General features: G+C 37.8%; 1 protein-coding gene across 4 annotated transcripts in view; it reads right to left on the reverse strand.

The window, feature by feature from the left end:
• The window catches only part of dync2h1 (dynein cytoplasmic 2 heavy chain 1), a 117,885-nt gene that overhangs the window by 8,143 nt on the left and 91,833 nt on the right, over window positions 1–17,909 (reverse strand). For all 4 annotated transcript variants that reach the window (XM_084949962.1, XM_084949963.1, XM_084949964.1 and 1 more), the window contains 7 exons: window positions 17,444–17,519; window positions 16,999–17,219; window positions 16,111–16,215; window positions 10,294–10,410; window positions 7,914–8,021; window positions 7,259–7,360; window positions 1,360–1,449 (listed from right to left, as the gene is read on the reverse strand). In XM_084949962.1, the coding sequence (XP_084806088.1) occupies window positions 1,360–1,449; window positions 7,259–7,360; window positions 7,914–8,021; window positions 10,294–10,410; window positions 16,111–16,215; window positions 16,999–17,219; window positions 17,444–17,519 (819 nt within the window). The remainder of the gene's footprint in view (window positions 1–1,359; window positions 1,450–7,258; window positions 7,361–7,913; window positions 8,022–10,293; window positions 10,411–16,110; window positions 16,216–16,998; window positions 17,220–17,443; window positions 17,520–17,909) is intronic.

Genomic DNA, 17,909 nt, shown 5'->3' on the forward strand with positions numbered 1-17,909 from the left:
CAAAAGTGGAAAAGACAACACATATATTTGCACGAACAAGGTGATTCCAAAAGAACAATTAGCCAAAAACGTGCCATATCTCGGAACGGTGTATAGAGTTTCGTTAAAAAGCCTGAGCAAACTGGGTAAGTAGAGTACAGGACTGTCACAGTCCTCTATTTCATCTGACCCTTCAGTTGATCCATCTACTGAAGCCTCATCAGAATTGCTCTCTGTGGAAGGGTAGCTATCAAGGAGCCATTCTTGAGGAAGGGAAACAGGGAGAAAATGCTTAGGTATGCTAAATTACTGGACTGAAAATCAGTGCCAATAGGTCTTTTGGAGTAATGGATCCAAATTTGAAATTTGGACAACAGCGAGTGTATATAGCCATTTATAATACACAATTGAAGCTCTGACATGTGGCTGTATTTCAGCCAGTGGGGTTTGGGATCTTGCCAAAATTTTTTGTAATTATCAACACTGCAAAGTACTATCAGATAATGAACCACCATGCAATACTATCTGGAAAGCGTCTGATTGGCAACAGTTTAAATTTTCAAGCATGATAATGATCCCAAACACACTGCCAGTGTAGTAAAAACATACCTGGAGAGTAGAAACACACAGTAGAACACTATCAGTCATGGACTGGCATTCCCAGAATACAGACTTCAACATTATTGAAGCAGTGTGGAATCATCTTTATAGAGAAGAGAACAAAAGGAAGCCAACATCCAAAGAAGAGCTTTGAATATCCTTCAAGAAGCCTGGAGACCTATTCCAGAAGACTACTTAAAGAAATTACAAGAAAGCCTGCCTAAAGGTGTTTAGGCTGTGTTACAGAATAAAGGTGGCCATAACAAATACTGAGCTTTGTGCCAACTCTTTTTTTTTGCCTTATGTACTGATTTTCCATATATTTCGGCACCCATTTCCCATTGTGGCATTAAGCCTCAAAACTTTTGCACTTTTCCATCCATCCATTCTCTTCCTTTTATCCTTTTCAGGGTTGTGGGGGTGCTGGAGGCTATCCCAGCTGTCTTAGGGCGAGAGGCAGGGTACACCCAGTACAGGTCGTCAGTCTGTCACAGGGCTAACATATAGACACACACAACTATTCGCACTCACATTCACACGGGGCAATTTAGGGTTTTCAATTATACTAACTCCATGTCTTTGGACTGTGGGAGGAAACCAGAGTATCTGGAGAGAACCCACGCACGAAGAATGCACTGTATTTGTCATGTATTGCATAGCATGTTAATAGATGTTTGTCTGCTTTTTATAAATATTCTTTTTGTGACTGTGGTGAAAAGCAGGTTCCTAAAGAAAGACAGCAGATTATGTCTTTTTGCTATACCATCCATCACGTGTTACCTGTATGGCGAGGGCCCGTGTTACTACTGCTCTGAGGTACTGCATTGGCTCCTCTGGTCCCTCCCATTTATTCTGCCATGTTAAAGGACACTGAGACAAGAGGAAACAAGCACAGAGAATAAAGGTCAATGCAAGCAATAATAAAAGCAAAGATCACAAAAATGAGTATAAGCAAAAGAGTGATGTAAACCATGTTTTTTAAAAAACAAAACAAACAAAAACAAAACAGGGGTACTCTGCAGGTTTACTCTGCCACTATGTGAACCTGCCTCTATTTCCTTCTCCTAACCATGCTGGCAGCCAAGCCACAGTTAATCTGCAGGAGGACTGCAGCAACATCAGCCCCTGTCGAGTTGCCTTGACACGATTCAAAATACAAATTTAACAATATGTGTAAGTCACTGAAGGGCACGCTGCGCCCAGCTACATCCTCACTGTGGTCCAGCTAAAATGCAATCTATATTTAAGTTTCTGTGATGTCGCTGGTGACATGTCCTACTCAATTTCTGTCATGACATGCAAAAAAGTTACAGCTGGGTGATACTGAGATAAATCTCAGGCACTATTTTGTTTATTGTAAAAATACTGAATATATTTGTGACTTGTTACAATGCTAACTTAAACTTCACAACTGAAAAATACTCTTGTGTACATAAACAGTACTGTCTGTCTGTCTCCTGATGTAACTGTTGCAGATCCACAGACAGTCTGTGCAGCAATATCTGTAATGTCTTAATTTGGAAGTCACAGACAAATGTAAAATGTTTGCAGGGTTGGGAAAGGAAAGCTTTCTCAGGAGAAGAATGTTAACTCCTGAACACGTTAGGCCGTGTATGTTACCGTTAAACAGAGATCAAAGATTTGACTCACACACACATGCACAAACATGCACAGCAGGAGGCTGAGAATTGAGAATTTGGTGGTATTTAGGCATGAAAGCCATAATGGAAATAAAAGAGACTTTGCATGTCTCTCAGCTGCAAGTCAACCATTCACTCACTCTCCTGCTGCGGGGATGGGTGTGTGTATGTATGTGTGTGTGTTGCACTGAAGTGTCTCAGGAGGAAAAACATGCTGGTTTAAGTTAAGTCACTGCCATTTGTAGGGTACAAATAAGTGTAAAATGCTGTTTTAATTATTATTTTTTAACAAGATAAGGATGGCAGAAAACAGAGACACAAACCAAATGTATACAGGAGTGCAATCAATATACACCGATCAGACATAACATCATAACCACCTACCTAATATTGTATTGGCACCCCTTTTACTCAATTGAATCCTGGATGCTCAATTGATTGAAATCTGGGGAATTTAGAGGCCAAGTCTGCACCTCATACTTGTTGTTGTTGTGCTCTTCAAACCATTCCTGATCCATTTTTGCTTTGTGGCATGCCACATTATCCTGCTGAAAGAGGCCACAGCCATCAGGGATTACCTGATATGTTAATGAAAGTGTGTACAAGGTCTGCAACAATGCTTAGGCTTAGGTTTCCTACCAGAACATTGCCCAAAGCGGCAAACTGCCTCTGCTGGCTTTCCTTTTTTCTGCATCCTGGTGCCAGGTGTTCCCCAAGCGAGCAGTGAACACACACCTGGGTCATGCACATGATATGCATCAGACCAGGCCAACTTCTTCCGTTTCTCCATGGTCTAGTTCTGATACTTATGTGCCATTGCTGGTGCTTTCAGCAGTGGATATGGGTCAGCATGAGCACCCCGACTGATATATCCCGCCCACTAACAGGTGCCATAATGAAGAGAAAATCTGTCTTAATCACGTCACCTGTAAGTGGTCTTAATGTCATGCCTGATCGATGTATGTGTTGATAATATGTTGAATAACTACTTTTTGGTTACAAACCCAAGCTACTATGATGATGATTAGTATTGGCCTGCGAATTACTACAAGTGGTACTGAAAATCTAACTGATACCAGAGATTACTTCACCTTTAATCAAAAAGCCTTTTCCTCATCGGTCACCATGTCCTGATAATCATGCTCTTTCTATCAAATGATGGTAGTGGTAACACTTTTTCTGTCTTGCAGCACTGCTTATGACTCTCATACAACCCAAGCCCCCCATCAGAAAGTAGGTAGTTTGGGTTCTTTCCAATCATGTAATTATTTTTTACTGCACAGCTGAGAGAAAGGGCAGCAGAGCTGATCCCCTCAGAACTGTGCCTGCTACACTTTTACATTATCACAACCATAAATGGAGCATTTTTCAAATGCATAAATCACATCATCAGCTCATTCTAACCTTCTCTGATTTAAATGGGGTTAATTAGTAACAGTCGGTTATAATAGAAGCCCAAATGCAAAATGGCATTAATCCATGTGATCTGCTCATTGTGTGCAACAGTATTTCCTGTAAAGACTCCAATCTAATTCATATTCTGTTTTGTTATAAAAGACACTAAATGCTCACTTAACTGTGTATCTGTTGTATGTAATTAGGATTTTTTCCAGTAATATTTAAAAAATTTAATGTGTAATACAAATTCAAGGCCTTACCTTAAGAAGCACCCGCTTTTATTTTACCAGTGCTATATCTGATCTCATATTTTAATTTTCTGCTTGTGTAAAAATGCTTCTGTTTGGTTACATTTTCAGTGACATTTGTAGTAGTAGTAATGCCCAGTCGCAACATAAGAACTTTAACAAAAAGAAAAGAAAAACAAACAAACAAACCCCCCCAAAACAGTGATTTTCTCAGCACCAAACCTGGCCACAGTGAGACAGAAAAACTCCTCAGTCAGGCTCATGGAGGACAGCCAACTGCCTTGAACTTTTGGTGTGAGGGAAGAATATCATTGTCTGTTTAGTTTGCCCCCCTGGAAACCTTGGCTTTATATGGTCATAAATAACTGAAGCTGTACATACGTAATTACTTACTGCTTGGACAGTGATAAAGTTTCTTTAAATTACTGAGGTTTAAAATAATGTTAGAACCAAATATTATAGTCACGTACTGTAGCATTGCAGGGAGAATCGCATTTAGGCCAATTCACTCAGGGGCTTCTTGTCAGTGATGTAAAAATACTGCCAGCTAGGGTCACAGAAGTCATCAGGTGTTTGTTAAAAAATGTAGCTGCCAGTAAATTCGATGTATGCCGAGAATTTTGTGTTTCTGCAAAATGTTCACCAGGAAACATAACAGCTGCTGCTGCTTTTTCTATGGTTCAACAACCTTTTTATACTCTAGGCAATATCTTGTTTGGCAAAACTCTGATTTAGTTGTCAAGAAATGCTCCCTCTCTGGGAGAAGCTACACATCAGAGAGCTTCAAACAATATTGTGGGTCAAAATTAATGATCTTTTTTTAATATAAAAAAAGAAAAAAAGCTATGATAAAAAGTTATGACACTGAAAAAATTCTCCTGATCTATACAGCTAACAAAATGCATTTCTGTCTTTAACAAACAAGTAAAACACAGTATCTTGATTATGCATTATACAGAAATTAAATCTTTAGACAGGCCATAGAGGAAAAGGCTCAGAATAGGCTGAACAGAACTCTTATAAAACTTGTATAAAAACTGTGACTGCATCTGTTTCATATACAGCACTGAGGCGTTACATAGGTCAGTTAAAATGGACGACAAGGTATGTTCTTTTAGGAAAACAATGTACATAATGTTAAAGGTTAAACACTTAAAAGTGGAAATCAGACTTTAAAAAAAAAATGTTTTTATTTAGACCATAGTGTGCTAAAAGCTGATGGACAGTGTTTTGGGGGTTTTTGTGATACAGAATTATAATTGAGATATAAATTAGATGTATATTAGAGATATAATTATAAATTATAAAACAAATGGCTTTGTTTTATTTTATACATTATATGTACAGTTCCCATTGATAACTGACTTAATTGTAATTACATATATTTTTAAACCACTAACATATTTTATTATTTGGAAATTCGGAATAGATTTTAAATATCAGAACATGATAAAAAGTCCAGTCTTTAGTAGGTCTTATAAGGTACACATAACCTGAGATGAACTACAAAGCATTACACATTACACAGTGACATTTATTAAAACAAACAAACTACCCAAAATGTATAAGACGTGTGGAAAACGAAGTAGACCCTTCTTGTTTCAATAGCAATTAAGAGGGTAAGTACCAGCAAGGTGGTAATAAACCAATGCAGAGTGGTCATCAGCAAGTACGAACACCTCTATAAAAGCAAAGGTTCTGGCAGTTTGCTGGTCTGGAGCATGTTAAAAGAAGCATTTGTTGTTGCCCATCAATCTAGGAAGAGTTATAAGGCAATTCAAAAGATTTTAAAGTCTATCTATTGATAAAGATTATTCACAAGTGGAAAACATTCAAAATTGCTGCCAATCTTCCCATCAGTGAACATCTCAGCAACTTCCCCCAAAAATCACACCGTGCAATGCTCAGAGAAACTGCAAAAGGGTTGGATCATAGATTCTATAGGTTTCAGAATATTATCTGTTGTTCTTTGAATAAATGAGACCAAAGTCGAGATGTTTGGCCATAATTTTGTTTGGAGAAAATCATACACAATATATCAGCACAAACACTAACTGTCAAGAATGGTGACAGAAGGGCGATAATTTTGGCTTGTTCTGAAGCCACAGGACCTGTGCATATTGAAGTCATTGAGTTGACAGTCAAATCCTTTGTATACGAGTCAAATATGATACCGTCTGTCTGACAGCTTAAGCTTGGCCAAATTGAGTCCTGAAACAGGTCAGTGATCCCAACCGCAGCAGCAAACAGCAGCGGTCCGAGTCAAACTCCAAACCACAACAGGAAAGAAACACGTAAATCCCCGCAAATGTCAATGAACTGAAGCAACATCATAAAGAAGCATGTGCCAAAATTCCTCCACAATGATGTGAAATACTGATACCGTCAGCTAAAAGTGGTTCTTTGGGCTACTGGATCACTGGGCGCTCCTTGTCTTACACACACCGTTTCTAATTTTTGGCATAATTTTTGTTAAACAAACAATGACACAATGAAATATGTTACGAGCTGTTGTTTATCTGAAGTTGCATTTTCCTAATTTGCCTGGTAAGAACCACATGATTTTTTATTATGTCCTGATAATATAAAAACCTTAGGATAGATAGAGGGTGCACTTTACTTTTACCATAACTGCATATTAAAAGAAAAAGCTAGCAAGATAGAGAAAATGTAAGGAAATCAAAGATTGGAAAATGTGACAGATAAAGACTGGAGCTGGTCGAGAGGGCAACAGAGATAAGACTAAAAAAACTGCTGATTAATACAAAAAGAGAGAGAAGGCAAGCAGCGAAACAGGAATTATGCCCAAGGCTTCTCTCTGGAGATTACACACAGAAGGAGTGAAAGGTTGGATGTGTCTCTTCTTCTCTACCTCATAATATCCCCTTTGTCCCCAACTCAGCCTGAGGACATACAAGGATACATATTGTGTTTGCTACATGTCTACATGTCAGCTCTGTATACTGTGTATGGGCCTGTCCCTGTGGCCTTCATTTCACCACAGAATAAAAAGAATTGCAGTCCCCCTCTAAAACAATATGGTAAAAACAAAGCTTTACTTTACATTGTCACTGTCACTGAAGACAGAGCTAACTGTGTATTTTATGGTAAGAGTTAGAAACCTTCAGCAGCATTGTAGAAAGATTTAAGTTAAATGTGAGTTAAAAGATGCATTGCATACAGCATTTGGGACTCTGTGTGCATTTGTAATACTATCAGGGTAAGGCCTTCCATTTTATTTTCAGTTGTATTCCACATTTATTGCACTAAGCCCCATTTAAAAAATCATCATGAGAAACATTAAAAAAAACTCTAGATAACACATGTACTCAAAAGCATAAAATAGCACATAGAGTGTTAGGGTTGAGTTTCTCTGTCTTTTGCCTGTCTTACCTCTTGATTTAGTAGGGCAGTGGCCAGTTTCTGGACTTCTGGAGTTAACAGTTGAGTCCCTCGGATGACCTTGCTCAGTGCGGCCAGGGACTGGTGTATACTCTGTGATGACACTTACAGTTTACATACAGTACATACTGTGCAAAAAAATAAAATCATTAAAGTCATCAAACTCATTAAAGATATATGCTGTACACTCAAGCCCCAAAATACCATGACATTCATTCACATGATCCTGACCACAACTGTTTGTTTCATAATGACGCAAATGGCTATTGGATGCAGGTAGTGATCAAGCCTGCTTCCAATGATTGCCTTGGTTCATTTAACCCCCCACCCCCCCAACAAACAGATAACTGTGAGTGTCTAGAAATGAATAAAACTATTCCATGAGATAAGTAACATACTTAAACAATCAATGAAGGGAAATTAGCTTATGCATCTCCATGGCTTTTAATCTTAATCAGTTTTTTCAGAAGAAACAAAGCAAGCTTTATTTACATACAAGTCTCAGTCTTTTACTCCATGTTGAATTAAACACGATGAGTACCACTACCTAACCCCCCCCCCCCCCCAAAAAAAAAAGTATTCGGATACTATAATTATGTGGTAGCCCATTTTGAATGTAGCTATCATTTCTAATGCTTTTACCCACCTGGACCAAGCGGATGGCATTGAACTGTTCGAGAGAAATGAATGAAAGGACTGGTGATTTCTGACTCTCTGTAGGTGGGTCCACCTTCTGGTGGATTAGTGTAGAGCCCTGATAGATGACAGACATGAGAGAAACTATGAGAGAGCTATAGCTATTTGAGTCTACTTGTTCCAATACAGAAATGATCACTGTACATCAATGTGAAGTTGTTCAACGTGATCACCTTCATCCTATGAAAAAATATTTCTTTCTGACGAGTGCTTTCTTTCAAGATTACAATGCTCTCATCTGTAGTTAACTGTATACAAATTGCACTGACGTGAAATGACAGTGCTCTGTACCACAATCATCGAAACAGAATGAGGTGATGGTTCCACCCAGTAGAGTTCATAAGACTTTCTGAGGGGCTTTTAATGTGTTCTAGTTCAGTGTATGGCACTTAATGTTGATTTCTCATTTCATTTGCAACAAGTATTGTCTACATAATACTCAGAGTAAGATGTATGTTCACTTTAGGAACTCCTGCTACATTAGCATGCTATCTTTTTCCCCCCTTATACAGTACAATGGTAAAATATTATCTATGGATTTCCATATGGATCTATGTATATATGCATATGCTAAATTCCTACAGTGACATCATATTACTAAACAGAATTTTTTTTCTTGCTCCACACAGTGCAAACACAGGGGTGGAGGTTGAGCACTTGTTTACATTAGATAAACACTTTGTGTTCTGTATACAAAGTATACCATACAGTATACAAATAGGTTACAAAAAATATACAAATAAAAAATAGAAATGCTTGGATTTTGTTGTAATCTATTAGAACCATCACACTCTATACCTGGATTCTATTTTGCTTTCCTTGCAACAACTCATTTAGAGAAAGGCAAAAAAGGAGAGGAAGAGAAGGATACCAGGACCAAGGGATGAAGACAGACAATGAAGAAAAAAGCTGGTTGGATGGGATTCAGATTGACTAGAGCTCAGCAATTGTTTCCATTTAAAAATGTAACTAAAAAGCCAAATAAACAGTCTCTGCTGTATCATGCTCTGCCCATGTCTTTCCAGACTACATAATGATTTGCCAAAAATAAATGTGTCTGTACATTTCCACACACACACCTCTCACATATTTTCCACAAACCATAAAGGTTTGCACACACAACCAATGCACACGTGCAAGTACGTGCATTTAAATGGCACACTGGGAAGTTCAGATCCACTGAGGGTCAAACAACAAGGTTGGTTGATGACAAAGGGATAGTTAATTGAAAGCAGCCAGAGGTTGATTGTGATCTATGGAAAGCTTGCTGGTGACACAACGGCAACAATTAACACAGTTAACCATTTTCCTTTCAGTAAGTACAAAACAACTCCATCTACAAGAGACTGAAAGAGCAAGAAGAGAGACAGAAAGAGAGACATAAGTGTAAATGAGAGAGAAGGAGACAGTAAGCATGTGTGCTTGACAGCATGAGAGGCAGAGAGAGGAGACTGATACATGGTGACTAAATTGTTAAAGGTGGAGGCAGATGTCCTTTTAATTTGAAAACGTGCCAGTCTCCAAGCAACTGCACACAGCAGTACTTCTTGGCCAAGCAAGCCAGGGGCTAACGCACTGTGTGTGACAGCCTTTGACAGCATTAGTAATATCCGATTACTTCCCACAACTTTTAATTAGGTGTCACGACCCTTGTTGTCTGTTGGTTTTGTTAAGTCCCTTTGTGTTCCTAGTTTTTCCATTACCCCCCTGCCTTCTGTATTCCCTGTCCCCTGTCTTCATGTTTAATGTTAGTCTTCATGCTTCAGTTATTTTAATCGTCTTTGTGGTAATGCTGTTTTACTTGGAAGGTTCGTTGTCTCACCGTGGCTTTACTTCCTGCTTTTGGGTCTTTCCCTCTGCTGTGACCCTCATGTTGACCTGTGTTTGATTGTATTCAAATGTGAACAGTCTGCCCTGTCTGTGCATATAGCCTTGCCTCTCCCCTTCTCCATTTGCTTCCTGTATATCTACGTATTGTTCTTTTTTGTTGCCAACTGGACTGTGTGTTTCTCCAATTTTTGATCATTCAATAGTTTTCCTTTTTTTATTTAATTTGCCTCAGAGTCATGCACTTTGGACCTCCACCCATTTCTGATATTACAACTAGTTGTTGTTGATGTGCAGTGACAGTAGAAATGCTGCAGTATTAGTATGGAAATGCTTTTCACGGTTTGAATGATGAGGCTTTGACTTTTTAAAGTTACCTAAATCAAGGCAAATGAAGTCCTTTAAAGCTACAGATGCAGCTTTCCAATTTGGTTTGCAGGAAAAGGGCAACAAAAAGTAATGGGTCAATAAAAAGTCAATATGAAATGGTAAAGACAGCTAACCTGGTTGAGTTTCTTCCATAAGTTCAGGATAGGTGACAGTCCATTTGACCAGAGCTCCCTGTCAAACTTTGAACCTGTTGCGACTGAGCGACTCAGGATGCGCAGTTGAGAAATTACCTGTAAACAATTAAAACACAAATAGTCAGTGGTATGCTGCATGTGCTCCTGTAAGAATAAACGGCCTATTTTTTTAAAACACCACTCATATAATTTGAAGTAGGCACATGAATTTTGACTCCCATATGTAAAACCCAAAACACTGTTTCAGGCCCTGTAATGTTGAAAAAAAGAAGAAGAAAAGAGAACCATAAACACGCCTCCTTACATACCTAATCAGCCAAGCTTAGCTTCAGGATTAGAATCTTGGACAGTACTTTTATCTAGACTCAGTGTGTGTGTGTGTGTGTGTGTGTGTGTGTGTGTGTGTGTGTGTGTGTGTGTGTGTGTGTTTTGTGATAGTGCAAGTTTCCACTTATGTCTGCGTTACAAGTAAAGCAGCTTGTCTGATAAATGACTTTCATTTGGTCCAGGAGAACTCTTTACTAACATTTGTTTTATCTTCTCTGCTCAGGAGGGAAACGGTATATATGTGCATTTGCACACATGTCTGTTCGAGTACATCAAAGAGGGAGATGAAGGTAGGATTAAAAAAATCCTAATCTAAAATTGAATTGACAGCAATATGAAGGAGGTTGATATCAAATATAAGGTGATTCAAATAGTAATTTAAATATATTAAGATAACCAAGATTTTAATGAGCTGAAATTTCTGCCATAATTGTCTGGGGATAAAAAGTTACTGGACATTATACAACTTCATGCAGTCAATTTACTCAGTTTTTCACATTATTTCAGTATAACAGTATTCTAGTTTAGGGTTGTTAATAAGTCAAGCTGATTGATAAATTGAGCATAACAGAGTGAAAATCACAGATGCCACAGAAGGCACAGATGTCATTATATCTAAATATATAATCAGAAATGAACAGAAGCAGTATATGAGAGAGCTTCTATGTGTATATGCAAGATTTGGAGAAATAAATCTCTCTGCATTTAATGTCTTTTTTTTCTGTTATTGTAGTTGTAATGGCACAATGATACATTTTCACATGCTAGTTTTATCCAAAGTGCTTATCTTTGACATTGTGCATAAAAACTATGAATGCAGGAAATCATACCTCAAGCCTTTTGTAAAGACATTTCAAACCCGTGTCAGGTAATTGGTAAGATTAGACATTTATATTTAATGATTTCCACAAAATCTGCAGACTTTTCCCCAGGACCTCTTCAGTGTATGTGGTTAACAGCAGAACTCAAATACAGTGAGAGTAAAGAAGGGGCACATTTTGGGAAAAAGGGAGAGAAAAAGAGAGAAGATGAAAGTGACAGTGACAAATGACACCAGGATGGGAGACAATGACATATGGGGGAGATAGGTAGAGAAAGAGACACAGTAACAGACTCACATAAGTGGTCTTGTGGGAGTCGTATGAATTAAACTAAGTTGGTGGTTCCAGTGATCAGCAGACCACACTACGAGTGAATTTAATTGTATTAAAACCCACATGGGGATTGTCCTTACAATCTGTAAAGGTTGCGTGTGGTTGAACTGAGGATAATTACAATCAGAAGACACAAAAAAAGAAGCAGCAGCTACTTTCAGCTGTTCACTTATTCACAAGATTTTGCCACAGTGGGTAGCTCCACATGTTTGATTTGACAGTTGTTGTTTTTTTTCTTTTAAATGCTGGATGTCCTTACTCATCCGAGTCCAGAAGGATTTGGGTCATCTCCTGGAATGAATGGATCTTTTGCTTGTGAACTCCTACAGTGTGGAATCACTTAAAATCACAAGCTATGCAAAGTGTAAAAATCTTCTGAGAAATCAGTATCTGTATCAGTAGAGATCTTCAATGCAAACCACCAGCGACCACAGAATTACGCTATCGATCAAAGCAATTATGAGGAGATCTTTGGTGCAGCAAATCTCTCCTAGTGACAGCCAGCAACCAGTCGCCAACTGGTCAGGGAATAGACATTTGTCCCTAATGCAATGCTGACCATCTCCAGACCTGTGTGACTGAGACTCTACCTGATGTAAATGTGGCCAATCTCACATTGAAGGTCATCATCTCAGACACTGACCTAAAATCTTCAGTATTTTCAGTGGACTCTAAGGGGCACAAGACAAGATCATCTGAATGTTCTCCTTCAGACTCCTCAGGATGATACAGTAGATCTTTACACTGACAGTCTCATCCTGGGGGTCAACTGAATGCTGCCTTTGAGCTTGGAAACTGCAAAATCTTCAACAGAAAACCGCTTGGTCACAGTCAGTGACGATCCTTCACATGAAATTTGGGTCAGTTTTAACAAGAAGATGATGCTAGCTCTAAGTTTGATGTCAGTGGTAAAATCACAGAGGGCATAAAACAGGAAGTGGCAGGAGCAATCTAAAAATAGCTGAAAGCTCTCTGGATATGTCCCAGAAGATGATCTTGAATGTGAGATGAGCAAGACTTTTAAAAGATCATACCTTGTACAAACAGAAAAACGCAGCAAAACGAGCTCATTGTAATGTCATCGCAATGTCACGTATTCCATTTTCATTTCATTCTTGCTTTGGTTCTATCAGCATGTTTCTTACGAAAACAATGATTTGGTTCTTTAAAATAAATGAACCCTTATATGTGCTCATGTTTTGGTTACTCATCCAATTTACACTAAAGCGTCTTTATTTTCAAAAATGAATTCTCAACAACGATACCAGGCTTGAATGGAAAACAATGGAAAGACATATACATGTTAACAAACATGCTATTGTAAAAAAAAAAACTCTTTCTCTAGTGCATGCAAAAAGCAAGGTTTAATTGTGTTGTGTGTGTCACATTTATACTATTTCATCTTTCCTTTAGGGTTAAAAAGATCTTGGATTTTGCTTTCTCTTATAGATTTTGTAGCATCTGGCCAAAGTCCAGGCCAGTTCCTCAAAGACAACTGGCTCTTATGCAGCTTCCTTCACATGTATTATAGCTCAACCTTTCTACCATTTCGACATTTGCACAATGTCACAAGTGGCAGAATCAAATCAAAACATATTGATTTTTATTCTTTTACAGATTTTCTGTGAAGCAGAAAAATAAGTCTCAGCCTGAAAAAAATAATTACCTGAATGTGTAAAGTAAACACCAAAGACAGGTCCTATCCAAACACTACACACAGATTCATATATTACATAGACTATATAGTTTGTATTATTAGATGTGAATATTGCAAAATTCAAATGATATGGTCATAGTCAGTGAACAATGCAGCCATGCAACCTTCAGTCTATATCCTGCTTCTGTCTTTTAAGATTTTCATCTCCCTCAAACTCACACTAACACACACACACACACACACACACACACACACACACACACACACACACACACACACACACACACACACACACACACACACACACACACAAAATTATAACACTGAAATAAAACATATTGTGTGTTTATGTGAGACTGTGTTGCACTGTATTACATCAGAATCTGCAGTGACCATAAACCATTAAACACATTCACACATACACACCAGGGTTTTCCATCCTCTATAAAGGAAGAAAGTACTTGGCAGATTCAACTTACTATGCAGATTTTGCTCAAAGCTCCATAGGCTGAAAAACACCAACATCCATTTTAATCAGCTACAATCATCTATACAAACTGTCAGACTCAATATCTGTGAAGTAGTGGTAAATGTATTTATGGCTGAAATGTTATTAGAAACCCTCAAGTTGCTTCGGTTTATTGTCGTAAATGAATAAAACAGATTGAGTGCAGCTTTTGCAGAGTTTGCTTATATAGCTAAACGCAAGAGCTAACACAGATACACATCAATCTTATCTGATGCAAAATATATGAAATATTGCCATACACTTGTTTGGATGATAAACGTCAACTTTCTGATGTTATCAAATGTGCCTTAAAATGATAACTACATGCAAAAATCATCATATTGTGAAAAATGTTATTTTGAGATTTTAAGGTTTTGGTTTTAATTTGCATGAGACGTGATATTGCATATGTCTTATAACTGTCTTAAAAATAGTGCAGTTTTAAAATAATAATTTTTCATGTCATTAATGGTTTCTCGACTCATTTGTTTTTATGTTACACTTATATCTTTAAGTATTTTGGCAAATGTAGCAATTAGATTATTTCAAATAAATCGATAACACTTTATAATAATTAAATTTAATGCATGTTAAATTGTTAGTAAAACTTATTGTACTTTTAATGTAACAATGAAATTATGATTTACAAAATTAGGAAAAAAATATTATCAATGTTATTATTTATGCAATTAGTTTATGTAAGAAAAATATTTTATTAATTATAAGTCATATTAATATGTATCAAAACTAAACAGATGGTTCACAGTTGATTTTATCACTGCCATACCACCAACAAACGCATAAATTCTTTAAACTGAATTATAAAGTATCATAAATACAAGTTTCAACTTTATAATATCCAGGGTTCATTTATTTTAATGTTTAATAAATACTGTGTAATGAATGTATAAACAGTTTTATAAATGTCAGCTGCAACTTATAATGACATCCTGATAGTGTTTACAAACTAACTATTAATCAAATATTAAACATTTTTAATTGTCAATGACTTGTTCCCTTGACGAGAACAAAAGTTTTTGTATTTACTGTCAATGTGAAAGTTACCACCGTAGTACATTGAGTCTCAAATACCCAGATCCCTCGTCTCCTGGGCCAAAAGCAGACTATGCTTGATATGTTTCAACTGAGACATCTGCGTAATTCTACATGCAACAAACTTTCAACAACCATAGCTAAATGAGTACTTACAGCTTGCAGGTAGTTACATTACGTGCGAGTACTGTATGTGCTTAAGTGTACTGGGCATTTTTTATGAGCATGCGGTACTTTTGAGTCTTTTCTGGAGAATATTCTCATTCGTTGTCATTGTTTTGGAATGTTGCAATAATAATAAACATACATGTGAATAATTGTCCACCCGAATACTGGTAAAATTCTGTTAAAATACATGTAGAATAGATTAAAACATCTGCTATAATTCACCAGGGCGAACGGGCAATCATATGATTCATGGTGATAAAATATTTAAATCAACTAAAAGCCCCAGCCAGTGGGCAAAGGCGGTATTTGTCATTGGATGATTGGAAAACAGACATGAAACAAACACCCAACAGTTAGCAGTAAGAGAAGGGGTATCTTTAACCAGACTGCCCTGAACTCTATTTTTCCAAACTGTGTTACACCTTCTGCTCAGCTTCTCTGTGGAGAAGGATATATACTGCAGCAGAATAAAGACCCTAACCTCAAAGCTTTGCACCTTCTGCTTGAAGATCAAAGAGGAGGACTGACTTCAATGATTGTGACTTTTTGACAGTCACCTGACCTCAACTGTACATCTATGGCGGCACTTGAAAAAGTGGAAAAAACCAAGTATTCCTGACATCACAAGGAGCTCTTTGGAACACTGTCAAATCACGCTGAGATAACATGGCTTATCATGTGGAGTCTACGCCAGAACTGCCAGGATTGCTGCTCCATCCCTCCAGTGGAGTTCCACTGACTTATGGGATCAGTGCCAAGGCGCACTGAAGCTGCTCTAGTGACACATGTTGACCCAACACCTCGCTAAGACAATTTGAGTTGATTTTCTTTTCATTTTTCATCTGTATACATGCAAGACTGATGTGAGCTGCAGGCGATGTGAGCACATGTGCTTGTGTGAATAGGCAGACTGCTGTGTGTGGGTGCACCTGGGAGCTGACAATTCTCTGGGAGGATCTCGCTATGTTGGCAGGCAGACCAAAGAATGCTGGCCTGTCATCCTCTGGGAGATTCTCTATTACTCTGCGGTAGTCCTGGGAAGACACGCAGACCCATACAGGTCACACATTGACACACACCCATATAAAGAGAGGGAAAATTAAAGCATTCTGCCAATTTATATCATGGCTTTAAGACAAAAGACATTTTTCCATTTCTAAGCAACGTTATTAAATTGAAAAGTAAAATCTTGTGGCATGCTTGTTAGATTTCTGTGTGGGTGTTTGGGATTAATAATGCAATACTGAGCTTATTAGGGTGTGTTGTTTGTAACAGTTTGATGCAGGTTTTTTAACAACAAATATTTGCCTTGAATGGGGCTTTAAAAGCCTAAATTACTAAACTGATCTCCCTCATCACTCACTGCTAAATGCTGAATTCTAGCAAAAGACTGTCAATTCAAATGATAGATTTCTATATTGATTGTTTTTTTAAACAAATGACCTCTCAGTGATTCTGTGGAATGAACTAACTTCTGGAAAAGAAAATATAAACAGAAAGCAGAGCAGCAGAAAAACAGAACCACATAACCACTTACTTGAGAGTTATTGCTGACATTTATTTGTAGTGGCTACTTTCTAAACCAAGTGAAAATGAAGCTAACACCAGACAGAAGTTAAACACAAACCCCAGCTAGTGAATCGAATCAACCGTTTTTGCTTCTTTGTCACTGGATGTGGGCTCATGAAGATGTAAACAAACTATATAAACTTTCACCTTAAGCTTAAAGATACATATATTTCTAATGCACATATATTTCTTAATAATAAGTATATGTACAACTAGGTGTTACATGGTGAGTGTTCCCAAAAACCTACCAATATGGCACAAGAGTTTGGGAGGCTGATCTGAGGTGGAAAGAATCCTCCTCTGCTTTTTCTCTGTCCAGCAGAGAGGGAGGATGAAAGGAGACGTGCGGAAAAGAACTGCTCAAGGTAGGAGCGCAAGATGCGGAGGTCAGACGGGTTGTCAATACGTCCCCCATAGATAGCATTCTCCAACAGACCATGGACAAACTCCCACTGAAATTGTTTACCACCTTAGAGATATCGAGACATATAAATACACAAATAAAAAGCGGGGTCCACACAGAAGGTAAATAACACAGAGATGCGAATGCTGAATTGCCCAGGGTATGCTCTTTCATAATTGGTCGTCAAAGAAACACTGTCATAAAAGGCAATCAAAGAAACAAGAGATTACCATGTGCAGACAAAAATGCAGAGCTTTCTGCTGAATTTACACATTTCATCAGCGTCCTACCTTCAAAAAGCCTGTCGATAATGTCAAAGCCAGCACGAAGGTCTGACAAGGAAAACTCATAGAACTTTGTCCAGCCCTGCAGATAAATCAGAGATAAGCGTACAAGTCAGTACAGAAATGACAAATGAAAAGTGACAAAAAACCTCTGGACTTTATTTAGATCCAAAATTCCATCGAAATTTAAAATCCAAATGGAACTGAAAGTACAAAGTTTAATAAGTTGATAAAACACACATTTTCACAGCACTGACCATTTCTGTAAAAACAAAACAAACAAAAAAAGAAAAAACATTTTTATTTTTTTATTTGATTACATCACTTCACTTAATCACCTGTTGTAAACTGCCCACTGTAGGTGGATGAGGTGAGAGGTGGAGGAAAACTGTGTGGGCATCTTTCAGTGATTAAGTGTATGTTGTTTGTCCAGCAATTGTGTGCCTGAATGTGCGTTCAAAGACACGTTTCG

Source organism: Perissodus microlepis, chromosome 14 (genome assembly GCF_051167445.1).
Source record: "Perissodus microlepis isolate ML-2025 ecotype Zambia chromosome 14, ASM5116744v1, whole genome shotgun sequence".
In the NCBI taxonomy this organism is placed as follows: Eukaryota; Metazoa; Chordata; class Actinopteri; order Cichliformes; family Cichlidae; genus Perissodus; species Perissodus microlepis.